General features: G+C 34.7%; 1 protein-coding gene across 1 annotated transcript in view; it reads left to right on the top strand.

Annotated features, from left to right (window-relative positions):
• Positions 1-432: 432 nt before the first annotated feature.
• LOC136026664 (large ribosomal subunit protein mL44-like) overlaps positions 433-27,744 on the top strand; it is a 63,508-nt gene continuing 36,196 nt past the window's right edge. Inside the window, exons 1-4 of the mRNA XM_065703405.1 lie at positions 433-542; positions 4,005-4,143; positions 5,652-5,909; positions 10,879-10,963. Of these exons, the coding sequence (XP_065559477.1) occupies positions 485-542; positions 4,005-4,143; positions 5,652-5,909; positions 10,879-10,963 (540 nt within the window). The 5' untranslated portion in view covers positions 433-484. The remainder of the gene's footprint in view (positions 543-4,004; positions 4,144-5,651; positions 5,910-10,878; positions 10,964-27,744) is intronic.

The following is a 27,744-nucleotide window of genomic DNA, read 5'->3' on the forward strand; positions in this document are numbered from 1 at the left end:
AGTTATTGTTTCCCTTTTTTTATGTGGGATAAATCAAAATTCCTCAAATGTACATGATTGGTTGTATCTCGCATTTTATGCGTAAAGTTGAGTCTATATTTGGAAACATCAGTTCAGATTTGAAAATGAAAAACTAAGGCTGCTGAGTGTTCGTTATTGAATAGAAATTCTGCTATTTGCAGGAGTGACGCCAAAATGGTCTCTGCAGGGAAAAAGAGATCTTCCAAATATCTTTGAAAGAAGCTATCTTATACTTTGTTCTCTTTAGTGTAATGAGCCTTTCCGATCCTCCGCGTATTTCGCATAGCGCAAAAATTTTTTCGTCTTGCGCTTTGTGGAGCACGCAAAAAAAAGGCATGGTACAATTTTTGGGATCAGTGGTACAATTTTAGGGCGATTCGTGCCACTTTTATTTCACAGCATTGGCAACATTAAACTTCACAATTTATTTGAAATCCCAGGCACGCGTCTTGAAAAACTGAAGATGTTCTCAAAGCAAATTCTTCGAGTTATTAGTGCAGAACTTTTAACCTCAATGTTTGGTCATGTCAAATTATTTTATCAGAGCTTTCATTTACTGATATTAGCCCTTCTGTTTTGCTTTTTGGCTTATATGCTAGGCTGTGTGACCCCTGGGGGTAGGGAACTCAATAGTTCTAACTGTGCTTGCCCAGTAAAATCCTTGTTGGTGTAATTTTTCAATCTGTAAAATGGTTTCACACCTGTACAGACAAAATCACACCTGTACAGACAAAATTCATTGGGGGTATATCCCCTCAATGTTTAAAGAACTCTAGAGGGAGGGAAAAGGGAATTTGTGCAACCCAAACCACAAAATAGTGTACTCTAAGTAGTTTTTTTTTGCAGAGGAATATGTTTCATAATATTTAATTGATTGAAAAGATATTTTCTAAAGGAATAGGCCTAGTTGTAAATTTATGAAACTTTTGTATTCCATCTATAGTAAGCAAATTTCTTAAACCACAGATATGCTTTGTCCAATGATCCTTGGGCGGATTTCCTGAGTTAAAAGAGGGTGTTTCTGCTAGATATGAAAAAATATTGTTGCAAGTTATGGTATTGTAGCCTAGTGAAGAGTGTTAATATAGCTGAGTTTCTTTGCTTTCAGCTTCTTTCTATTTTCAGAAAAAGGTATGTCTAGCATTCAAACCATACACAAGAAAACAAGTTAAGAAAGCAGTTCTTACTTCATTATATGCAGATAAATCCTAGTTAAAAAAAATTTACAGGAGAAGAACCTTTATCTTTACTTCTTTCCTTGTATTTCCATTTTTTATATCACATTTACAAATATTTATTTATTTAATTTTCTAAGTCTTGAAAATTGTTCATAAACAAACACAAAAACACCATTTAATTTAAACAAACCTAATTTAACCTAATTTATCACTCTTTGAGTATTAATGTGTTTTTTTTTAGAAATAATTAGTTGGTACTGGTGATGTTTAGTTATATATAGAGAGTATTTGAAAATGGTTTCTCAATAGTAGGCTAATTCATTAGCAAGCAAAATTCACAGTAATTCTCCAGATAATAATTCAGTAGGACATGGCAAACTATCAACAAATTCATTAAAGAGTATGGCCAGAGTTATCATGTACCATTATCTACATTTCCAATTTGAGTATCAATTAAGGTATATTTCCTAGTAGATAGAAAATTGTTCGAGTAATCCTGTTGTATAAACAAGGTGATAAATCTCATGTAAGTAATTATCATCCAATTGCAATTTTATCAGCTTTATCTAAAGTGTTCAAGATAAATTTAAAAGAAAGGATTTCTAGCTATTTGAATAAAATAAATTTCTCCACCAAATATCAATTCAGATTTAGGGCAAACCATTTGACAAAACATACAGTTGCAGCTCTTTTATTAGAGATAAATGATGGTTTCCATGTGGTTACTGTTTTCTATGATGTAAAAAAAGCATTTGACACTTTAAATTATGAAATTCTTCTCAACAAAATGGTAAATTCCAGGATAAGAGGGAAAGGATTACAAATTATTAAATCATAGCTGTGCAGATGCAAAATCACAGTAGAGGTTGGTGGAAAAATGACTAATTTAAAAAGTCTTATTGATATTGGTGTCCCCCAAGCCTCAGTATTATGTCCACTTTTATTTTTGATTTATATTAATGATCTTCCATGATGTTTGCTAAAGAATATTAGCCATGCCATTCTATTTGCAGATAATACAGCTATAACAGTTAAATTTGACTAGAAGTGTTACCTCAGTTAAATGATGATTTGTTTCCAATAATCTAGTACTGAATTTTACAAAAACTAAATTTATGGTTTTTGGTTGTTCAAAATGTGCCACTTGAGAGATTTCTTGTCAAGAGTTTCAGGTTGATGATAAAAAAAAATTGCAGGGTCCAATCATATTGTTATTTAGGAGTTTTTCTTGATACCCTTTTGTCATTTCACAATTATATTGAGTATTTAAGATCAAAACTTGTTCAAAATATTAGGTCGATAGATTGTGTGAAGAATATTTTTCTATTTACCATATTAAAAACAAAATACCACTCTCTAATTACTTCTTATTTGAATTACTGCTCAGTAGTACATCTTAATACCTTTTGGAAGTATATAAAACCTTACAGGTACTACAAAATAGGGCAATAAGAATACTCAATTTTTTTTTACATTGACCTTAAAAAACTTGAAAATGTTTTGGAAACTAAAATCTTATTCCTTTTCTTAAATTTGTTAGATTTAAAAGATATATGAGTATTAAATGCTTCCATATTGCATTTTCAAATCTAAAATTCTAAAATTATTTCTATGATAAATCTCTGTTAATTTTACTTCCTTGTTTGGATTGTCAGAGGTTTGGGATGTACCAAATTCCTTTTTTGGGAAATTCAAAATTCCTTTTTTTTCTGAAAGGTCAACATTTTTGATTAGGTACCAAATACCCTTCATTGCAAACAATTATAAGCTGAATGATAAAATTCTGTTCAATCCATCCCAAAAATTTCAGCTAAATTTAAAAAAGCAAATATTAAAGATCATTTGCTAAAAATTTTTGATTAGTCACCATTGATGATGGAAAATTAAATTATTTGATCTTATTCTTTGTGTGTTTTTTTTTTTGTGTCCCTGTGCTTGGGATGGCCTCCCATGCCCCTCCTGCCTGATATTTATTCATTTACTTATCCTTGTTACTTCTCTTTTGTTTGTTATTTTCTATTTTGTTTGTTTTTTGCTGTGTCAAATTGGGGAATTATTATTGTGATGAGATGCTGATGTTTTTCTATGTTTTTGTACTATCCCAGCCTTAAGATCCCTGCTCTCTGTTGGGATGTAATATTGCTTTTGTATTTTTTTAGTTGAATGAAGAAAGTAGAAATCATTCCCTCAACAGAACAAATTCTGGGCACAGCTATTTTATATATCAGCTAAGAATCAATTTTTAATTAGTGAGAATTCAAGGCTAGGGGTTATCAGAAGATGTGTGTGGTAGAAGGGGTATTCAATGGTACTGCAAAGGGGGATTTTAGGCCTAGATTTATCAATTTAAGCATGCTACTGCATTTATCCATATGACCAACTGAAGATTACATGCATATCTGCACACACAGGATAGGGGGTTGGTTATCCTGAAATTGGTCACATGACTTTTGCAAAGATTGGTCACATGACCTCTGCAAAGGAGTAATTGTAATATGTTTGTTAAATAGTCCTCTGTTTTTATCTGTGGGTATGTATAGGGGGATAGAACTGGGGTTAAGTATGTTCAGGTAAGGTCAGAATAACAGTAAATTCACTATTTACCCCCCCCCCTCCAAAAAAAATATTGGAATGCTAATGCTAAATTTAAAGAAGTTTTCTTTGAAATAAAATAAACATCATATGAGTTGTAAAATACAAGATTATTAAATTTAAAAATAAAGTCTTATTATTCCTTATGCATCCAGGATTTTAACCAATGTCACATTGTAAAAGAATTTATTTTGATAAATGTTTATATTTTAGGAAATAATCTTGCCATCTCTAGGAGGTGCTATAAACCAATGTATGTTGCACCTTATTTAAGGGAACTCAAAAGAAGGAAGGATGTTCAGTTAAAGAAATTGGGAGATTTTAGTACACCACGTTCAAAGTATATTGAATGGTAAGGATGAGTAATTAAATTTGTGGTTCTTGGTTCTAGGTGAAAGTCCAGGACCAATCTCCCTTAAAAAACAGCTTTTTTGGGCAATTCAAATGCTCTTACTCTGTCTATTCCAGTTATTCTTCTTCTTTAAGGAATTGGTTTGTAGTTTTGAGAAACATGCTCATACAAGAGCAAATTTGTAGGATATACAGACTGTAGAGGTGTCAAAACTGAGAAGGTGATTTCTTTAGGATGCATTCTTTCTTCACCCTGTTATTTGAGGATAAACATATTTTTTTTTAATATTGACCAATGGTTTGCATTGTGCAGTTACCAATCTCCTGATTCAATACCTTCAGCTGGGAATGCAATGTGTGGCTGGGGGCAAATCATCCTACACTTCCCATGCTTTTTCCCTAGATTTTCCCAGGTACCCATTTAGAGCCGGGTTGACTCTGACTGAGCTTACAGGGTTATGCCATTGACCCCCATTCCAAACCAAAGAACCAGAAACACCAGGACTCAAACCCCTGACCACACGATTTCAAGTCTTTAACACTAACCACTCAGTTAGTGCTATAACAAATACTCAGTTATATACAAGGCAACAAATAAACTATAGAAGGAGACAAATTTCTTCCCTGAGAAAGGTCAAAGATGCTCCCCCCCCCCCTGTATGAACTTCAAAATAACATGGGGTTAAATTCCTGGACTTAGAATTTGATTTTAGTTTGTTTAAATTTTTGAACCTTCAAGAATGGAATTGTAAAATTTTCATTCCAGATTTCCACATTCAGCAGATGGAATTGTGCTTAAGACTCATATAAAACTTTATGATGAAAGAGACTGCATTAACTAAGAAAAGACATTCATCTTTATTTAGTTTAAGAAGAGGAAAATTCAAGTTAATGAAGACTGAAAACAAGCAAAGAGCCTCTAGTATCAGAAGAGAATTCATAATAAGAAGGAAAAAAATGGAGTACAAATTTAAAATTATTTTTAATAATGTGACTCAGTGTTTGTGCTGTAATTTGCGTGTGAAATTCTTGCAGTTCAAAAGCTCCACAATTCTTTCTGTGGCCTCAATTCACAGAATTTAAGGAGGAAGTGGAGGACAAAAATGTAGTTTTTCAAAAATTCTGTGGGGGGGGGGCTGTTTTTTTTCAATTTTTCTAATGCTAGAACAAAAAAGTTAATTTTAATCACTTAAAATTGACTTTTCTGTACTAGCATTAGAAAAAAACTTTTTAGTAATCTAAAAGGGGGGGATACCCCCATGGGGGCATTTTAGGACTTTCTGAGGACCATAAAGTCCTCCTTTCTGTGTATCTTCCTCCTCTTCATATAAAATTGAAAGGCAGTGTTGTCTTCATTGTTACTTGAATACAATCCTGGGTTTTTTGCAGGACCTTGCATGGAAAATGTCGGTTTTATCTGATTTGGGTGAAGCTGTATTGCAGCCACTTCACACAAAACATCTGATCTCGCTGTTTAACATAACAGCTGATCTTGCTGTTTTTTTCCAGGAACCTTCAGGCAGAAATTTATGCTTTTGGAAAGAGGTTGGGTGAAGAGTTTGATCAGGAATTATTGAAGAGAGCCTTTACACACAAGTCTTACATACAGCAGGAGCTGGAGCAACGGAAATCCCTTGGTATAGAGGACTCAGCATTGGCTCTTGAAGATAACGAAGAGTTTATCAAAAAAGGGGATAGAATTGTATCTGACACAGTTGCCAAATACATCAAAAACGCGCTTCCCAGAGCTTCAACAGTCTTTCATAAGTATGAATTTTTTTATATCTTAAAAGAATTTGTTGTGGTAAGAGACTCACCACATAAGAGAGCATGCTGCACCCTAAAATAATTTGCCGAGTCTCATTCTTTCCATCTTGTCAGCTGACCATCTCAAAGAAAAATGACCTATTATTGCATTTTCCCAGGGGATTAGCTGTCATTGAAAAAGCTGTAGATAATTTGCGGTTTGACTGTGAAACTGGACTGAAAAGACAGTGAATTTTACTTCTCTTTTGTTGGCAAGTTTGTCAAAGTTGGTGTCACCACAGGAGAATCCATAAGCAGCCAATAAGCCATAAGCATGCACTCTTTTGCCACTATTTTGATTTTTCAGAACTCCTTTGATCCAATCTCAGAGGAAAGGAGGATTTTATATTCATGAAGCTATATGCTCGAATTGGGGTGAGGACAGAACTAGAACATTTTTTAAGGGTAAGGGTTTAAATAAAATAGAAGATGCATTTTTGCCCAATACCTAGTGGCTATTGACGTTCAGCTTTCAAAGTCAGAGTTAGTTGTAAATTTATTGCCAAAAGACTTGGTTTTAAAATTTGAATTTTTAAGTCAGAATCTCTATAGGATTTCTTAGATTTTGAATAAGCTAAAAAAAAGAAATAAAAGTTCGAAAAATGATCAGAAACTTCTCATATTCTAGGCCCTGAATACTCCCTGTAAAATTTACAAAAAAACAACAGGTTTTAAAATTTTAATTTTTACCTATATTAAATTTATAAACTGCAATAAATAGTTCATTGGCTACAGTTCAAACTACGAAAATACATGAGTAAAAAATACTGTCGCGAGTAAAAAAGCAAACAAAGAGGCTTCAGAATTTTATTTTTTACATATCTTAATTTTATAAAATATAATAAATAGTTGATTGGCCACTGTTCAAACTACAAAAAAACACAAACATAAAATACAATCGCTCTTTGAAAATTGTAAAAGATGTTGCATCCAATGTGTGGCATATTGTCTTATTGTTAGATAGTAGAGGATTCCGTAAAAATAAGCTTATAAGCTCCAGTTACTTAAAAACTTATATCTCCCACACCAATGTATATATGAAGATAGTAGTTCCTGAAGCCGCGCCTAAAACCGATGTTGTACCACCAAAGATATTTCAGCGCGCTGCCAACATAAAAGGCATCGGCGTGCCGGTTCGGCGCCAATACATTCAGAGGTGGTGTGCCGCCGAATATTTCAGTGGCGAATTATTTTCTGAAATTACTGAGAGGAAAATGTAAGCCAAAAATCTATTATTCAATGACACTTTTAGGTTCCCTTCAAAATGTTTTTTAATTTACTGCTTTACTTTGGACTTCAGCTTGTGTTTCACTTGTTTTTCTCATCTTCACTGCAATATAATTATTTCTAATCAAAATGAGTTTCAGCTACCCCTGATATTCCTCAAAAATCTTCTTTTTTATAAATGTTCTCTTCTATTGGTTAAACAAATAGATGTAAAATCTTCACCAAACTTCTGAGATCACAAGCATTGAACCCACCGGCCCATACTATAGCTAACATCGGGAATTTTCTGTTGGGGGGGGGGGTCCGGATGGAAAACGTCTAGACCCATAAACAAGTCACTGGTAGCATAAACAGTGAGATTTTGGGACATACCAACTCCTTATTGTCTAGAATAATTACCGATTATTTAAAGTCTAATGTTGTTTTCCACTTTCATACAATTTTTTTTTATCTCCGTTCATTTTCACTATCATATTCATTTTAATGCACTCTAAGCTTTTACGCCAAAGTTAAATTTGTGCATCAATAATTGAAAAAAACCCTGAAAATAACTGTTTTCTTAAGATTTTTTAAAAGAATGCCTTAAATGCTAACATCATCACTTTTGTCCTTTTCTGCATCCTGTCTTCACTGACATCATCTAATTAAACAGCCTTTTGAGAAATTCACATTTTGTTTGGGATAGCTGATCAACCGACAGATGATCAACTTGAGATTATAGGCTTTTCTTCAGACTGGGGCTGTTACGTTTATATTTTTAGAAAAGTACCCACTTCAAATTATTATTCCTGGCAAATTCCCATATCACATAGTGCTGGAACCCACTGGGCCAGGGCAAAAAAAAAGTAACAAAATAGAATCGTATTAAAATAAACAGATTTATTTCAAAGCCGCCTAGTATTATAATGTAAATATAATCTTTTACTTCACTATAAAAATACTTTATAATAATTGGAGAGTAAAAATCTATTTGGCAGCCTAATCATGCGCATAGTTTAAGCATATTCCTCCAGCTGAAGGGATACTAAAAATCAAATCCTCTCTCCATATTAATAGGAAGAACCGCTCATCAGGATTCTGCCATAAAAACTGCAGATTCGAGAGTTTCCGTAACCCCTCCCCCAAAGAAAGGGAATCCAATGACTTAACAAAGTTTTCTTAAATTGCGTTCAATGATGTATTAGCGGATAACCGTCCCTCCTTTTTGTGCTGACTGTGTAACTTAAGGATTAGTCGCAAAGGTAGCAACGTAACCTCTAAAACTAGGACGATAACCTCTAAAACTAGGACGATATGCATATAGCATTTCCAAGTCCCAAGCCAATTAGCTATCTCCTAATTTTCTGCCAAAGTTGGGTCAAAGTTAGCACGCTAGACTTAAAATCCCTTGTGCGTGAGGACAAGAGTTCGAATCCTGGTGTCGTAGGTTATTTACTTTGAAACGGTGGTCAGTTGTATGAATCTGTATGCTTAGTCCGAGTCAAACCAGGAAGCTTGTGTGAAAGCAAAGGATGGGTGGCCCCCAACCTCCATTGCACTTCCTGGCTGTAGGGCCAAGAAACGGATATCAGCATCATCAGTAGGAATTGTCAAGTCCAATACCGCACTCTTTAGGCCTACCTTCACCTTTAATTTTCGCTGCGATGCCATTAAAGGAAAAACGACGGCAAAATAGGTATAGGCTAGTCAAAGAAGTTTTATACAGGTTGCAAAACCAGGAAATCTTAACATGATGTAAGTTATATGTTGCATATATAACATATAACATAACATCATATGTAACATCATAACATATATCATAATAACATAATATCATACATCAGATTCCATTGATATTTCCCTTGAGGTTTCTTGCATCCATGCAAACGATTTTGTTTTAGTTTAAGTTTTGGAACTTAAATTTAGTTCAATTTTATATTCCCTATTTTTTCGGATTAATTAAATTTTCAGGCGGTTTAAGGTTTCAATGTCGATCCTTTGGATTCAAAGAATGTTTGAGAAAAGTTAAGATTGATGTCTCGTTCTTATTTTGTCCGAGGTTTGGTCTTGGTAACGAGCATGAAAAGGAAATGTGGACCCCAAGAACTCTTTCTTAGAAGAAATTCCGAAAAGAACTGATACCAATTTAGTTTTTGAAAGTTTTAAAAAACAAGCAAAACAATTCTAAAAATGGAATAAATGTCGATCAATTGACGGGGTGCCACCGATCAGTTTTCGCCGGCGCGCCGCTGACAATTTTTCGGCTTGTCGACGCCGAATTTCACATCAGTGCGGCTTCGGGGACTAGAAGATAGTGACTTTTAATGTGATTCAGAGTTAAGAGGAGTTTTTTTTAAATATTTGGTCATCGTGAAAATTAGATTGACATTTTATACATGCAAAGCCAGAAGTTGAAGCAACTTTCACAGATATGGGGTATTCAATTTTTGGTTTTGCTTTTATTCAAAGTAATTCTTTGTTGAATGATCTAAAGTAGTAGATCTATATTTGTATCTCGTTTTATTTGTATTTATTTGCTTATTTTGCCCCCCTTCCACTTTTATTTAATGTCCCTTTTAATTTTTTTCTGACTTGTATTTGTTTAAGTTTAGTTTCGTATTTGTTTTAGTTTAGTTTGACCAGTTTTTATCTTTTTAACTTTTTAATTGTTTTTTTTTACAGTTTCATTATTGACTAATAAAGGATTATTCATTATTTTTTTGTCGTTGTTTTTTTTTTTCATTTTTGTCTGTTTTAGTGCAACCATATGATTTGTTGGCTTCGAAGTCTGAATTCGGCCCTTTGTGGGACTGTGATAGAGATTTTTTTTGGAAAAAATACCACAAATAACTCATTGTACCCCCAAGCCACCTGAGGCCGACACACGCTTCTCCTCCATTCAAATCTATTCCAAACCTCTTTGCCCCCTCTTTTAAAGTCTTAATTGACATTAAATCTTTTTTTATGACCTCGTCCCAGCCGATTGAGGAATGACCTGCTTTTATTTTGGATCTGGATAGATGATCAAAAAACAAAATATTTGGCAAAATACCTCATCAAAATACTCTCAAAATACTTATAATAGTACCCTTGATGTCTTAATATTCTTTTGGTGTTTCTGCAAGGTCTAGAAAAGCCTTTCTTGTTTAAGCCAATAATCATTAATAACAACCAAAACCTAGCACCTCTAGTTTTAACCCTAGTGTAAAATTTAAACCTTGTTCTTTGATGCTTTTTCAGTGGTCATCTATGTGGGACACTTGTGTGTTTGTGAAGTGTTTGTGCAGCTATTCTGCATATTAACTTTTTTTTTAAATATAGACATTACTTAAATGTGCCATGTTTTTTGGCTCTTAAAATGAGTAAAACTTGTTAATATTTCAGAAGTGGTTATGTTCCTTTTTCTATCTTGCAAAAATAGTTCGTTTTAAAGCCTCTGAACACCAATATTCTTTTGATGTGCCTTCAAGGTGTAGGAAACCTACATTTCTATCAAATAGTTATTAATCGTAAAAAAAAAAGTCAAAACCCAGTAGTTATTCCTAAGTTTTTTTTTGTTTTTTTTTTGTTCTCGTGTAAAATTTAAAGCTTTCTGGTGAACTTTTTTGAATCATATTAGTATCTGTGTGCATATAATCTCTGTGGAGCGCTTGTATATTACTGAATTATCTGTGCAGTCATCCTGTGTATCGTATGTATTATTTTAATGTATTTTTTCTCGCAGATCCCTGGAAACCTATCTCTGTTCAACGGCTACCCTTGCAACAAGTTCAAATTTAATTGGTAGCAAGGATATTATTCTTTCTAATGTAAGTAACTTTGGCTTTTTTTTTTATGTAGATGATATAGTATGCTGTGAATTGATTTCATTAATTGAAAAGGGAAAGAAAAAACGAAAAATTTAGTGTTTTTTTTAATTTGTGATTCCGTTCCCAAGAGACTAATCCATTTTGGAAACCTCTTTCCAACCTCAAAAAAGCAAATACAGAGAATCGTTACTTTTACTAAACTTTACTCGTCAGAAAAACTGAAAGGATGTTGTTATTTAAGTTTGTGATTCCGTCTTCAAGAGACTAATCCAGTGTGGAAACCTCTTTCCAACCTCAGAAAAGCAAATACAGAGAATCGTTACTTTCACCAAACTTTATTCGTTAGAAAAACTGAAAGGATATTGTAACCATTCAATATATATAGGCTAGTAGTAGTGGGCAACTCTGAACTTAGTACCAAGGATAACAAATCGCAAATGTTTTTAGGTTTTATTTGTACACAAAATATAAATGTTTTAGATAAAAACCATAGCCGAACTATTTTACGTAAAACCATAAAACATAAACCAAACTATACCAAACAATAAACCAAACTATTTTACATAAAACCATAAAACATAAACCAAACTATACCAAACTGTTTTACATGAAGCATAAACTAAACTATACCAATCCATAAACCAAACTATTTTACATAAAACATAAAACAATCTATACCAAACCATAAACCAAGCTATTTTAAATAAAACATTGTATTTAAAAAAAATACTTTTAGGCTCTATCTTAGGTCTGTTCATATCTGAAAAGCGTGAGTTCTTAAGGCCTTTTTGTTGTTTCAAAACTACGATTTTTTTTGGCAGTACCTCAACTGCACTAATATTCTTGATCAATTCGTGTGTTACGCTAAACCATGAAAAAAATCAACCAAAACTAATGAAGTATTTAATTAATTTATTTTTGTAATTAACTAAAATTGGTAAAAAAAAATTTGCCCTTGAAATTCAAACATTAAGAATTTGTTGATACCGAAAGACAACTACACCCTCACAGGAAAGGTACATCCTTTTCGACTGTTTAATACTAAGCATCGGATCTGTTTCTGTTTTTTTTTTTTTTTTTTTTTTTTTTTTTTTTTTTTTTTTTAAGAATAAGAATAAGAAGAAGAACAGAAAGGAAAAAACAGGTCACCTGCTTTTGATACCTCAAAATTATTGTTCTTCACACAATTAATTGTTATCAAATGTCATAAAATTGAATATAATTTTTGTAAGGTCGCAAATTTGGCTAGTACTTGGTCAGGTTCATTTGCCCAGCGGGACCACAGAGTCCCACTTTGAAAAGATTTTTTCTTGGTCATTTTTAAAGGTTCTAATGAGCATATTCAAGATCAGCGTGTCTTTTTGGTCAGGAATCATAGATTTTTCGTCAATTTTTTTCGAAAAACGAGGGCTTGGTCGTGAAAGGGTTAATTTACAGCTTTTCAAAAATGATATTCAATTTCATGACATTAGATAACAATTATATGTCTAATGTCACAGGAAAGCTCTACCCTTTTCGGCTCTTTGATACTATGTATCGTCACAGTTTCAGAACAGAATTTCACCACTGAAGTTTTGGATGATTTTGACTTGATGGGCGCTCCAACTGTCCTCCGTGAGATGCTGTACTATTTGCCCTGGGCAAATCATAAATTTTATTGAATATTGAGAGGAAAGTTGCAGTAAATCGAAATACTCCCTGTCTATTCAAGTTGTCAAAAAGGTGTACCTGAGTGTGCCTATATTTAGCGTGCCTATTTCAAGAGCATTTATGGAAGAATATATATATATAAGTTTAAAGATTCAGAGAATGCGAGGGGCATATTGAACTTAATCAAAATACAACTATGCACACTCCGTTTATTAAAAGGGAGTATGTTCAATATCTGACAATTGACTGGCTAATGACATTTATATGAAACTTTCTGGGGACAATTCTGTTTGTGTCTGACCTCTTTCTGTTTTTCAAAAAAAAAAGAAAAAAGAACAAAAAGAAGAAACAGGTCACCTGTTTTTGACTTTTGTAATAAATATCGAGAAAAAGGGATTTATTTGAACTATTGTCTGATCAAAATGAATGAGATTGACGAAAGTTCTCAATACGTAATAGTTATTTGTCTGCAGGTCGTAAAATACACACTGCTGTAGTTTGTCAACCTGAGTATTCGTATACAGGAGAAGACAGCTGATACAATTTTTGTATGAAGAACCAACTTAGGTTCCCTAAATTCGGGGGTTAAAATGAGTAACAAAACTGGTGGCTCCTTTAACCTGTGTGGGTTTTTTTTCCTAGATCCTTGCCTCACAAGTTAGCTTGGAAATATTATTGGCTTAGAGGGTCTTTGTGTTATTTGCCACATGGTCCGTGGACGGTATTATTTGTTGACAAAAAAGGTATTACAAATAAAGGAAGAATCTTCTATATGGCCGTTTGAGAAAGGAAGATATTAGGGATCCAGGATAAGACTAAACCGATTTTGATGTCCAAAGATTCAATTCCAGACTTTCTCTGTAAGCCAAAAAAGAGGACATAATGTATTTGGCAAAAAAAATTATGTAAATATACTGGGCCATGTTGACGTGAGCTTTTGTATTTTATATAAGTGATTCTCGCCATGGTTAATTTGATCAAGTTTATATTTATTAGCCTATGAACAAGACTTTGAGTTTGTTAACAAACAAAAATATCATTTTCAACACGGAGAAACAACTCTCGCTCACAAATATAAGGCTATACTTAGGTAAGATGTTGCCAGGCGTACGACCTAAGTGTAGGCTTATAGTCGAAGTCCCTAAGTCATTGTTAATCTGTAGAGGCATATCCTGAAAGATTATGGAGCTATATCTGAAGTGAAGTCCCTATAGTTTGTCATTATTGTTAATTCCTCTGTTTTTAGAGGCATATCCTGAAAGATTATGGAGCTAACACATACCTTCTCTGAAGTGACATGATACCCTATTTGCCTTATTGGCCGGTTTTATAAGCTTGAAATTGAATCTTTAGACATCAAAATTGAAAAATATGTTTATGCCTCTGTTTTTAGAGGCATGTCCTGAAAGATTATGGTGCTAACACATACCTTTTCTGAAGTCATACGATACCCTATTTGCCTTATTGGCCAATGGCTGGGTGTTTATGTTCATTCTTTGTTAATTCATTCTGAGTAACTTTTCCATTAATTCACTAGCAGTTTTCTTTTTACTTGTAATTCCATTAACTCAAAATCACTAAAGTTATAGTTTCAGAAATAGTTTGTTTAATTAATAAAATAAACGTAAACATGAAAAAAAAAACACCTGAACGTACCAAAAAATAATTTTACCAACGAATTAAACGAACGTACCAAGAATTAAACGAAGGTACCAAAGAATAAAAAAACTCAATGCAGAAATCACATAACATGTTGAATGGAACACAAAAATAAGCACAGTTTAACGAAAGGTGTGAAATATAACTAATCAATGCCAAGTTTCTGATTTACTTTGGCGGCAGGAAATATGCATCTTTTCAAGTATATTTTCAGGGTTATAACGCTTACACAACATGTACTACATAACGTAACTGTTTAATATACGACGGTATATACACAATGCTGTTTGTGATAAGGTATGTCTATGCGTACCGGCAAGCGATAACACAATTCCATTGATACATGAAAAATAGGGGTACCCGATAAAGTAAGAGGGACAAGTAATTGAACGAATACGGCTACTGGACTGGCCATCTAGTGTCAAGTATTGGGTGCCGTGTTGGGGTTTGGAAAGCGATAAAACAATTCCACGTTTACATGAAAACCATGATGCAGAATAAAATAAGAGGGGGAATAGTTATGTTGGTATTGGTAGTGAGTAAATGGCAAATAAAAACAGTGGTTGTGAATTAACAGAAAGTTTCCCAATCTGGATTGAATAAAGTGGTCTAGAAATATTCTGATTTTTTACTTGTCCATGGGTGCCAAGTTTCTATTTTCCAAAGAGGACTAGGACTCGTTGTGTGGTTAGTAGAAAAATGAAGGGAATTTTTTCTCTTTTTTGGGGAGGGGGAGGGGTAGGTGAAGGACTTAACATATGGATTATTTCCTTTTTTTATGCTGGGAGATGTTTGAAATTAAGAAGCTAGTTTTGGTTTTACAAAAGGAGGTACGCCTTTCTATCCTAAAGGTAAAGCAATTATCTTGAGCTTAAGCGTTTTATGTCCAACCCTTGATAATTTCATGGTAATATAAGTGGAATATTCTAGATTCAGACCCCAAATTTGAACTTTACTGTGGGCAGTGAGTTTTATTTTTCCTGGAGTTGGTTTAGATTCATATTTTTGAAACTTAATTAATATGCCACTCTTGTGGACCCCTCGCCCCCCCCCCTTCCAAGAAGCATATTTGAGGGTGGCTACAGGACCTCATACCGCGCGAAAGCCGATGTCTGTATATGTGACGGAAGAGGAGCCAAAACTAACAGCTCAAATTAATAAGTGAATATCAAACACAATAGAAATGATTCAAATTTAAGACCAAAAGAAGACTACACACGACAGAGTAAATAATTTCCTATTGTTCATACTCCTTGGTAATTTTTGTCTAAATCCAATATGTATTGCACCAAGAATCAGGGATTTCAGTTCACGAAAATGTAAGGAGAGGGGGCAAGGATTTTTAAATTTTTAAAAAATACAGATACAAAAGAGTTATTTCTCAAAACCTAGAGAGGGTGGCATTTTTTTCGATTTTTTCCTAAGGAAACCCAAAAGAGTATATTCCAAAGCCCTAGGGAAGGGGTAACTGCCCTTTCTGCTTTATGCATTTAGTGACCTTGTTACAAAATGTTTATGTTTTTCAAAGGCTCAAACTGATTCTTGCTTGATTTGATTTTCTTCTATATTTTGGTATTTGATTTTTTTTTTTTTTTCAATTTAATTCTTTCGCTTGAGAACATTTGGATTAAAGTAAGGGAAGCAAAATGTCTGTTACAAACCGACATATTTCATCCAAAAGCCAGTGCTTCATGTACCTAACTAAACCTGAGCCAAAACTAACAACTCATATCAGTGACTAATAAATAATAAATTTAAATTAATTAAAATAATTTAATTTAATTAATTAATTAAATTATTACATTAAATACACTTGTGTCAATCCACGAAATTTAGGGACGGGATGAAATGTATTTTTCAAAATCTAGGGGAGTAAATTTGTCGTTTTTTTCAATTTTGAAAATGAGAAAAATGCATTTTTCAATGAAAAAAAAAATGTATTTCCTCAAAATATCGGGAGTCCACAATCTCCCTTTTCCTCACGCCTAATTAACATCACTGATTAAAGGTAATGCAAACTGTTTAAAGCCGGACCGATGAAAAAGCTGTAGACATTAGAATAAACGATTTTCTACCCTCCATACACCCTAGCAACTTACTCCTTTGCCTTTTCTCTTTAGTTTATATTCTTACATCCGACATAAATACACCTTGTAAAGTTAATTGTCATTGGATAGATTTTTGAACTTATATTTTTATGGTTATTTCATTTTTTGCAAATTAGCATGCTAAATTTAGGATAAAGTAGAGGAAGCTTCTACTTGATTTGATGTCAAATATTTTGGTCAATTTTTGCATGTTAATGATCAAATGTTCAATCTAATGCCCTTTTCTTTGTGATGCGCTATGATTGATTGTATGTATTGAGCTGTCCTTGATTTAGCTGCACATGAAGAGTTTTATATGACGGTAAAACTTGTCAAACTGGTTTGTCCACAGCTGCTGTGTTACATATTGAGTTGCTTAAACGTTATGGCTCTTGATGTTCGCCGAGTTTGAAGCATATTAGAACATGCTCGGAAACGCGACTAATTCTCTCCGGGAACTGTTTGAAGAACTCTTCAGCAAAATGCTGCCAAAACACATTAGACTAGCTAAAGGTGAATATTGTGCCAAAATTTAGGTTTTAGTAGCATCAGATCAGCTGATCGCTCTTATATTCACCTTCTTCTGGATGTTCTTTTAAAATTTTTAGGGCGTGTACATTTTTGACCAAACGTTTCTAATTCCGGGACTTAGGTAGAGGAAGGCATCTAGGTACTCCTCTCCCAGGCGCAGCTTCTGTTGGGGCACCGCGTAAATAAAGACATTTTTTAATTCCTAGGGTATTTCTGAAGGGGGGGGGCAAAAACTGTTGCACCTGGGTGCCAAAAAACCTCCTTGTGTCTCTGTTCTAATTTGAATGAAAATACTTTTATGATACTTTGGTATCAAACGACGATTTCTCCGTATTAATTTAGAAAAAATGTGAAGTTTTCTTATGGAAGTAAAAAGTGAAGTCTTAAGACGAAAAAAATATACTTAGGAGACTACGCAAAATATATTACAAATCTACCTTAAATAAACTGATTCGTGATATATCTTAGAAATCCAGAAACTAGTGCTTTACTGACTAACCACAAAACTAACCTATAAACGGCATGTTTTCTTAAGATTAGAAAATGTCATGAATAGACTGTAGAAAATGAAAAATTTATTTATAAGTCTATCAATAGTCTTTCACCAGCCATGATATCTATAACTTTCAATACACAATTGCAATTCTCTAAAAAAAGCTCAGTTCTCAGTAAAGCGCTAGTGAAGTTTCAACTTTGTTCTTTACTTCCGTAAGAAAACTGCTTTTTTTATAAATTAATTTTTACTCGTTTTAATCTTTTTAAACATACACAATGAAGCTTTTAAAAATATATTTGTTTATTAAGGCAATGAAACTAAACAAGTCAATAAGATTCTTTGTTAAAATATGAACCCTACCTCCCTTAAAATTTACCACAAGATTTGGGCAGCTTTGGCTCATAACTAAAGAGTCCAAGACGTATTTTATCAACAATGTCCTAGAGAATTTATTCGGACTCAATATTATTCATGAAAGTTAATAAATGATTTTTTTTTATTACGCAATCTTATTTTAAGACACGTTCTTTGTGTTTACTTACGAAAAAGGTGAGGGGGAGAAGATATATAAGGGGTGGGGCAGAAGATGCTATATAGGACTTTACGCTGGAGCTGTTAAGACGAACTTATAGAGATGCAGTAGCTTTCAAATGAGCCGTTAAATATCTTTCCGTGATCTTACGGTAACCTACTAGCTCTGGCATAAAAAAACTACAAATAAATAATGGGATGTAGCATTTTTTAACCTTTGTACCTAAACTGATGTCTGGTAGCACAAGATGGTGGAAAATGACGCTTTGGTCTGCATGGTCTCTGGCAGTTTCCTTTCCAATGAGCCCTCTTCCGACCTTCTACTACCACTGGCTGGATAAGGTCAACCCTGGGAGAGAGTGGCTATAGAGATACATAATTTACAGGTTAAGCCGAAAAAAGTTTGGTTGCAAGAGGCAATTATAGATTTAAACTGAGAGATGAAACAAAGTTATTTTATCTAATTTTACAGGAATTATTCTAGTTTCAATTCACAAATCAAATCAATTCACAATCAAAGGAGGACATATCAGAGTTTCCTCAGCAAGAAAAAAGATTTTTCTTGTTGTTTGAAGTGGAGGGTGGAGGGAAGACTGTGATTTTCCAATATAGGGTTTTTGCCTGTAGAAGTTCTAGGGGTGCACTGTTCGTCCCGAGTTCAGGGGTTTCAGGCTATTTCCTGAAATTCCCATTGATATGTTTTCACAACAAAATGTCTCTAAACCTATTTTTCAGAAGGTCCGAGCCCGGTCCGATCAAAATGAAAAATTTGGTCCAACTGATCAAAGACTTGAAAGCCTAATTAGAGTAAAGCCAAGACAGTCTCTAGCCTTGACTTGAAAGCCTAATTAGCCTAATAGTCTAATTATCTAATAAGTCTAGCCTTAGACTTGAAAGCCTAATTAGAGTAAAGCCAAGACAGTCTCTAGTCTCTGTGATAAGCAAAGCTGGCTTGACTTTTCAGAGTTGTATAAAAATTATTATTTCCACTTTTTCATGAAAGTCTATCATCCTAAGGCAGAAAGACATGCAGTAAGGTTAATTCAGAGAGTCTATAGGGAATTTTTTTTTTCAAAACGGGGTTTTAAACTTTTGGTTACTATGGATCATGATTCGCTACTAGATTGCAGCTTTCGCTGCATCTAGGGTCCAGGAATTGCTGATGGGAATTCGCAAGGCTTCGATTCTGCTTGTTGTTGGTTGTACAACTATTTTTTATTTAAGAACAAGGAAAGGACATCTGTGTCCGAAGGGACGGTGACAGTTAGCTGATAGTTCCATAATAGTTGTATCGCTAAGAGGATGTAATAGAAGAAGAATTTAAATTCTAAGATTTAAAAGAATTCTAGCTCCTTAACAACAACAACAAAACAGTGAATATATTTTCTGACAGGGGCGGATCCAGCCTTTCGTTCTAGGGGGGGGGGGGGGCGATTCTTACCGAAAAGAGTGGGGATAGTGTCCTTTTTGTCGGCCACAAGGCTGACTTTATTTTTCACGTTTTAAGTTTCCCTGGCGGTCTCTTGTATAACGAAAAGGTGGTTTTCATATATTACAATAATGATTACAAAAACTGTACTTGATCAACTGACAACTGCTTGCAAGCAAAATTCAAGCTTCCTGGCTCCACTGTTCGCAAACCTGTCGATAACTGTCAATGCTGATATCGATGTTGCGGTGCATATTAAGGAGGGCCAAACCACTGAGTCTAGTTTGCCCCATCTGTGCTCTGAGCCAGGTTTTCAGTTTGCGTAAAGTTAAGAAGCTACGCTCGGTTAGATGCCACGCTCACCGGAAGAGATATAAACATATCAAGAAGTGAGCTGACAGGTCACTTATGACTGAGTCGAGCATAGGTATAAAAACAACACGTCGATAATATTCTTCAGGGGTAGTATGAGGAGGATTATTTCGATAAAACTGTCTTTGTGTAATCCTTGGAACTTCAACAGCCAATTGGATTTTATCTGACAATTCTTCTACTTGCTCGAATACTAATGCGAACTCTTCGTCACACGTTTCCCGTCGCTTTGCTAGAACATCCAAAAGGTCGGAAACGTGGCTATCGGCAGCGCCCAAGTCCAAAGTCTTCTTCTGGAATAGCCGACTAAGAGGCAAGGTCAGAGCGCAAATACTGTGTATAAACTGAAAGGAAACCACGAATTCCGCACTACGTAACACTGTGACAAGCGTCTTTACCTTCGGAGCGGTCACTGATTCACTCCAGAGACTAATGTGTTCCAAAGCATGGATGACTTTTGGAAGTTCGGACACAAACTGCATAAGTGACTCGTGTTGCTCGATTCACCTCGTCTCGCCATTCCCGTGAGCTGAGCTTTTAGAACCTTATTCAAGACGTAATTTCTCTTCGCAGATGCATTAAAAAATGCAACAACTTTTTTTATAATGCCTATGGCATTTCTGATGCTCGAAACAGCTGAGCTTCTTGACAAAGCAAGGTTCAGGGCATGGTTAAAGCAGGGACAACGAGACGCATTTTTAGCTTTTTTCTGAATTTCAACTACAGCACCACAGTTATTTGATACCATCATTGCACACCCATCCATACCAATTCCAACACAGTCGGGTAAATTCAACCCCATCTATTCTAAAAGGTTTAGAACTAGCTGGCCAGTCACTTTTCCGTTGACAGTCGGCTCCTTGTATGCAGTAGAAGGTTCCAAGGTGGCATGATGAATGTCAACAAAACCTATGAAGTCCTCGCGTCTATGGTTATCGAAGGCATAGCAGAGAGCTAAACTAATTTGCGATGAATGTGACACATCTGTTGTCTCATCGAAAATGATGCTGTAATACCTTGCTGACTTTACTCTTTCTAGAATGACACCTATAACTTCTTTCGCAACAACAATCAACTGGTTTTGAGTTGTTTTGCTGATGTAGGTAGCATTTTTTCCTGATGTTTTCAGTTGTTCCTTTAGTTTACTGTCGCCACTTTCAGCACGATAACGTAGTAGTTCTCGGAAGTTTCCTTCATTGGAATGCGGCATGTCATCCAAGTTTAAGGTGCCATCATCCCGATGGCCCCTCAGTGGAATATTGTGCCTTCCTAGAAATATGGTTGATTCCAAAATCGGCTTAAGCCTCTCTCGGTTTTCTGTTACTTGCTTCTTTCGCTGTTCGTTGACGCGATTATTTACAGATTCGTGCGGAGAATGGTAGGCTCTTAGAAACTACTTTCCAGTCTCTACTGCGTCATGATGGTATTGGGAAGTATCATGTACTGTCAGGTCTCCATCTTTTCCCAGTATCTTAGCAAATTTTGTGACAGGCTTTGTGACCAGCTTTTGTAGAAGAACCTGTCTGTTTGGACCCCCGCTAGCCCCAGTTACAAAAAGTGGGCAGTATTACAAAAAAGGCCTTTCTGGGCAGCAGAATATACAAGCCACTGGAAACTCTGCAAATGAGAATCGTTCAAGTACATTTTTTCGTCTTTTCCCCGCTTTAAATGAACATAATACGGTATTTGGCATCCAATCGGGAGTTTCCATGGCCTCTCCAGAAGCTCGCACTTTATTCGGTCGTCAATGTCATGTATTGTACCGATGTGGATCCCAATATCGTTTTCTGGAAACAGGGTAGGGGGCAGGGGTGTTGTTGGATGATCACTCTGAACGCTAACGGGGTTAACAGAAGATTGCAAAGTGTTATGAGTTTGCCCGTGTTCGCCACTTCCAACAGAACATATTGAAGAGCTACTTGCAGTTACAGTTACACTATCCATTCTCCGAGACTTTGAAATGAAAAGCTGTCAAGCGTCTTTTGTCCGCGTTTTCCCGACATCAATATCGCTTAAACGACGAAAATCCTCGTGACACATGCACATTCAAATTTCATTATACACTGGAACGAAATGTCAAATTTTTTTGAAACTTCAGGTCCGGTTGCGTTGCGCAACCCCACCCAGTTCCAATGTTTACATCGAACTGGGAGGTGAGAACTAGCTAAAATTTACCGGGTGAACTGTTGCTATGCTATGAGGTGACAAAAGATACTCGAGGCTAGCTTGATAGTGGAAGAGCTGTGGAATGAATGTAAAAAGGTTTTATAGTCTAGTTACAGTAGTTAGAACATGCGTTAATGCAGACTTCCGTAAGTGCAGTTAAAAAAATTACAGTCCGTCTAGGGGGGCGATCCCCCCCCTCTGGATCTGCCCCTTCTTCTGAAACATTTGGAGTGGGGTATATACTCCTCTCCTCTTGGGTTATACTTGAATAGCTTAGATACCAATAAAAAAGAGTCTCTCATCCACTTCTGTTTGGCGTGCGAACAACAAATTAGTTTTTTTTCCTAAATTGGATTGTTCATCAAGGTTACCATGATGCTTATCAAAGTGATTAAGATATATTTTATTATTTTAGACTTTCATTTTCATCTCTTGGTCATGTCAAGAGTCAGGAAGCGTACATTTACTTTAATGCCATTTCGGTGTTCGTTTCACAAAATTTGATTGATACATGTTTTATCCATTGAATTGGAAAAATGTCTTCCCCGAAATGAAAAGTGAAAGCTTATTTTTTACGATAGACAGTGTTTCAATCATTGTGTTTTAATGCTCAAAATTGTCCTTGAAGTGCTTTTTCTATTATGTTTGTGAAAGCAGTGAATTGGCACTTTATGACATTTATATTTTTTCATTTTTCTTCAAACATGAGGTTCCATTATGTTCGACTCATGAGGAATTGCCTAATTATGATACTGTCGGGAGGATCTTTCCAGGGTGGAATTTTTCATGGGGTAAGATGATTTCTATGAAGGGTAGAGGGCTGGATATCCCAACATTATTTTAAAACGATCAGAAATTAAATTAAAAATAAGATTTTTCGACTAAAAGTAAGGAGTAACATTAAAACTTAAAAAAAAACTAAGCCTCCTCCTCAACAGCTCGCTGGTTGACGCCACGATGATCTTGTCTTGCACCTCCAGTCACATTGCACTTTTTGTTAGAATTAATGTATCTAATTAGAAGTAATTATTAGAATTAATAAATTAATTATTAGAATTAATTAATTAATAGAATTAATAAAACTAATTAGAATTAATGTATCTAATTAGAATTAAATGTATCTAATTTTTTCAAAATCTCAACGTCCAAAAACAATATGTGGTTCCCATTTTTTTTATCAAACAGGTTCTTATCATTGTAGAGGATATATACCCTTCCATCTGAAGGATCTGTCATGGAAAGCTGGAGATGTTGACCCAACAAAATGCATATTTTTAGCCTTTTTCTTCCTTTCCCCCTTTCGCGTCCAAAAAATATCCACCGACAATAGAATGTTTTCAATCCTTATTTTTAGTAAATAAACAAAAGTTTTTTCAACTGAAACTTGGGACAACATTAAAATGTATCTACTTACTTTCAGTTGGAAAAACTTGTTTTTTTGTTTAATTTCTGATCGTTTTAAATAATGCCAGGAAATATGACCCTGTCTCCACGGATAAACCTCCTCGCCATGGAAATGTCTTCTAGACAATTCAATCACGGTGAAAATTTACCCTGAAAAATTACTCTTAACCTCTTGTCACGGAAAATTGAACCGGAAAAGAGAAAGCAAGACAAATGAAGATAATTTTGTACAAGAGATCTGGCAAATTCCCGTATTGCATAATTTTCCCTGACAAGTTCACTCCTTAAAACTTCCCACCCCATGGAAAATTCTCCCTCGGAAAAACCCACTCGGGGGCTGTGGGTGGGGGGGGGGTCATGTTATACCCAAATGCATAGTTATTGGACCTTTCAACTATGATGAACAAAATGGCTATATCAAAATTTTTGACTGGATGATTTTTGGAAAAAAGTGGCGGGAGAGATGGCCTAGTTGCCCTCCAATTTTTTCGGTCACTCAAAAAGGGCACTAGAACTTTAAATTTCCGTTCGAATGAGCCATTTACAAATATCCTAGGACAACTGGGTCGATACGATCACCCCTGGGAAAAAAACACGCATCCGAGATCTTTCTTCTGGCAAAAAATACAAAATTCCACATTTGTGTAGATAGGAGCTTGAAACCTCTACAGTTGGATTCTCTGACGTGCTGAATTTGATGGTATGATTTTCAGATTCTTTGACTTTTAGGGGTTGCTTTCCCCTTTTTTCGAAAATAAGTTAAGTTTTATCAGTTTCTTAACTTTGATAAATAGGACTAAACTGTATGAAACTTATATATTTAAAATCAGCCTAAAAATCAGATTCCTTTGATGTACCTATTTGTACCAAAATTCCGTTTTTTAGAGTGTCGTTTACTATTACTATTCTTATAGTTTGTTACCACGAACTGTTCGATGATTTGGGAAATAACTGAGGACCTGATCGACCTCATTCACAATAAGGAGGCTAAACCATATTTCATAAAGTAGTACTTTATGAAATATGTACTATCAATATGTACATGTCTTAGCTTAATCAGTGCTCAAAAATGATGACACATCAAAAAGCAGGTTAGACAACCAAGGCCGTATCCAGGGGGGGGGGCTAATGGGTTTGAACTCCCCAAAAATGTTTGACAGACTAGCAAAAAAGAAACAAAAATGTGTAAAAATATATTTTGTACGCTTTATGTGAAGTTCTCCCCCACCCTCCAAAAAACCCTGGACACGCCCATGTAAGCAATATACTGCTTTTCGTTATAAACAAAAAAGTATTAACGCAATACGATTCAAAAAATCAGAACTTCAGAGTATCTATTTTGTAACTGATACATTCTGCTAGCAGTTCGTTTGTTCATTTGTTTATTTTTCTAGTTAGAAAAATTCTTTCAAATCGGTTTCTTGCACTTACTCAAAAGCATTGAGAAAGTCATGGCCCCCGCTCCCCTTTTAGGCACAAAAATCAGTTAACTATGCAACGCTGAGAAAGGATACCTCGGATCAAGGACATATCCAAGATTTGTGTTTGGGGAGGGGGAATTTTATGGGAGGGTGGGGTAGGCAAAAATTCTTTACAAAACACATGAAATACAAATAGATACATAAAAGAATTAGATTTTTGTGCTGATTTCAAATATATAAGTTTTATCAAGTTTTGTCCATCAAAACTTACGAGTCCAAGAAAATTTGCCTTATTTTCGAAAAAAGGAGGAAACACCCTATAAAATTCATCGAATCTTAATGAATCACACCATCATATACAGCGTATCAGAGAAGCCTACTGTAGAAGTTTCAAGCTTTCTGCAAAAATGTGGAATTTTGTATTTTTTGCCAGAAGAAAGATCACGGATGCGTGTTTATTTGTTTTTGTGTGTTTTTTCCCCCAGGGATGATCGTATCGACCCAGTGGTTCAAAAATTTTGCGAGAGGGCTCGTTCCAGGAAATCAAAAGTTCTAGTGTCCTTTTTAAGTGACTAAAAAACTGGAGAGCAATTAGGCTCCCTCCCGCGCTTATGTTTTTCTAAAGTCACCGGTTGAAAATTTTGAGCCTTTTTGTTCAGCATAGTCGAAATATCCAATAACTATGTCTAAGGACGACTTAATCCCCCACAGTCTCCGGAGAAAGGGCTGCAGGTTATGAACTTTGCCCATTGTTTACGTATAGTATTTGTTATTGGTAAGTATACAGACGTTTTCAGGGGAATTTTGCTGGTGGGTGGGTGGGGGGATTGGGCTACGTGGGAGGATCTTTCCATGGATGAATTTTTAATAGGGAAAGATAATTTCTTTGAAGGGTGCTCTGGATATCCGAACATTCTTATAAAAAAAATTAGAAACTACATTTTAAAAATAGCTTTTTTCAACTGAAAGTTTGGAGCAACATTAAAACTTAAAACAAACAGAAATTAATACTTATGAAAGGGTTTTCGCCTCGTCAATATCTTGCTGTTTACGTTGAAGTATTTTTAGTAATTTCAAAAAAGCTCTTTATTCTAATCAAACGGCCTTTGTGATTCAGGGGTCATTCTTAAAGAATTGGAACAACATTTGAGCTTAGCATAAAGAGCGAGGTATTGACGAGGGGGTTAAACCCCCTCTTGTTACGTATATGAGGAATTTCTCCCCCTCTTCAGTATCTCGCTCTTTACGCTGAAGTTTGAATTTTGTAAAATAATGGCCGATATGAGCAATAATTTGTTTGTTTTATTTTCCGGCCAATCTTAGCAGTCAATTTTACCTTAAGCAGCTTCATACCTATGATTTATATGTGATAATAAACCGAAGATAGTGTGTGTGTTCGGCTTTTGGTTGTCATTAAATATATAAAAAACAAGTTTTTTCCAACTGAAAGCAAGTAATAACATTAAAACTTTAAACGAACATAAATTATAGTGTGTATCCTTTAAAAATCCTTTCTTTCATTCATTTGAGAATTACTAAACTTGTGACTCTCATTTTTATAAAAAATAGTTTTGACCTCTTTGGCCGTTTTGTTACTTTGTCTTACAAAACTAGTTCCGCAAATATCGCTAATTTAAGTTAAGCGGAAGAATCTTTCCATGGAGAAATTTCTCGTGGGGGAAGGGAATTTTCCATGGAGGGGAAGCTAGATTTCCCGACATTATTTGAAAAACGATCAGCAATTAAACAAAAAACAAGTTTTTTCAACTGAAAGTAAGAATCAATATTAAAACTTAAAACGAACAGAAAATATTACGTCTATGAGATGGGTTGCCTCTCCTCAGTAGCTCGCTCCTACGCTAAAGTTTCTTTTTTAAATTGAAAAAGAGGCTATTATTCTAATTAATAGTATTTGTGATTCAGAATTCATTTTGAAACGACTGAAACAAAAATCGAATTTGAGCTGTAATAAGGTTATTATTATTTACAAAAAAGTAAAGTTAATGTGTATTTTCGTTTTAATTATTCATGCACGGTGAGCTAAATTCAAAACCTACATTAATACAAAACGTTCAGAAATTAAATATAAAAAACAGAAATTTGTTAACTGAAAGTAAAGAGCCACATTAAAACTGAGAACGAACAGAAATTATTCCGTATGCGAAAGAGACTGTCCCCTCCTCAACGCCCCGCTCTTTGCGCTAAAGTATTTATTTTTTTAAGCATAGTTGTGACAAAAAGTCAGACTTTAGCGTAAAGAGCGGGGTGTTGAGGGGGGGGGGGCAGCTTCTTTCATATACGGAATAATTTCTGTTCGTTTTCAGTTTTAATGTCGTTCCTTACTTTCAGTTAAAAAATTGTTTTTTTTTATATTTAATGTTAAGAAGACTCCAGCAACTGTTAATGATTTTTGATTTGGCTCTAAGACTGGTAAACCTTTTCTGTCAGCGAATGAGCTCAATAGATATTTTGACTAGTATCTAAAAAAAAAATTACAGGAAATTTATCTGTAGGTTTTCTGGACAACTAATAGAATAGATAGTTAGATCTCAGCAAAACTTTGTAAGATGTTTGAACTAGGATTCTAATTTTGCCTCTTGGAGACATAGGCTTGGTGTAACTTTAACGAGGGAAGAGTTTCTTTTTTCTTGTCATCATGATATCAAAAGTAATGTTTGTTTTATCTCAAAACCATTGTGATTTTGACGATCAGACAGTTCGTGGTAACGAACTGTTTGTGGTAACGAACTCAATAGTAACTGAAACTTTAAAAAACAGATTTTTGATACCAATAGTTACATCAAAAGAATTGCATTTTAATGCTGTTTTTAAATATATAAGTTTAATCAAGTTTGATCTTACCCATCAAAAGTTACGAGCCTGAGGAAATTTGCCTTATTTAAGAAAATAGGGGGAAACATCCCCTAAATTCATAGAATCTTAACAAAAATCAAATCACCAGATTTAACATATCAGACAACCCTAATGTAGAAGTTTCAAGCTCCTATCTACGAAAACGTGGAATTTTGTATTTT

Source organism: Artemia franciscana, chromosome 4, assembly GCF_032884065.1.
Source record: "Artemia franciscana chromosome 4, ASM3288406v1, whole genome shotgun sequence".
Classification (NCBI taxonomy): domain Eukaryota; kingdom Metazoa; phylum Arthropoda; class Branchiopoda; order Anostraca; family Artemiidae; genus Artemia; species Artemia franciscana.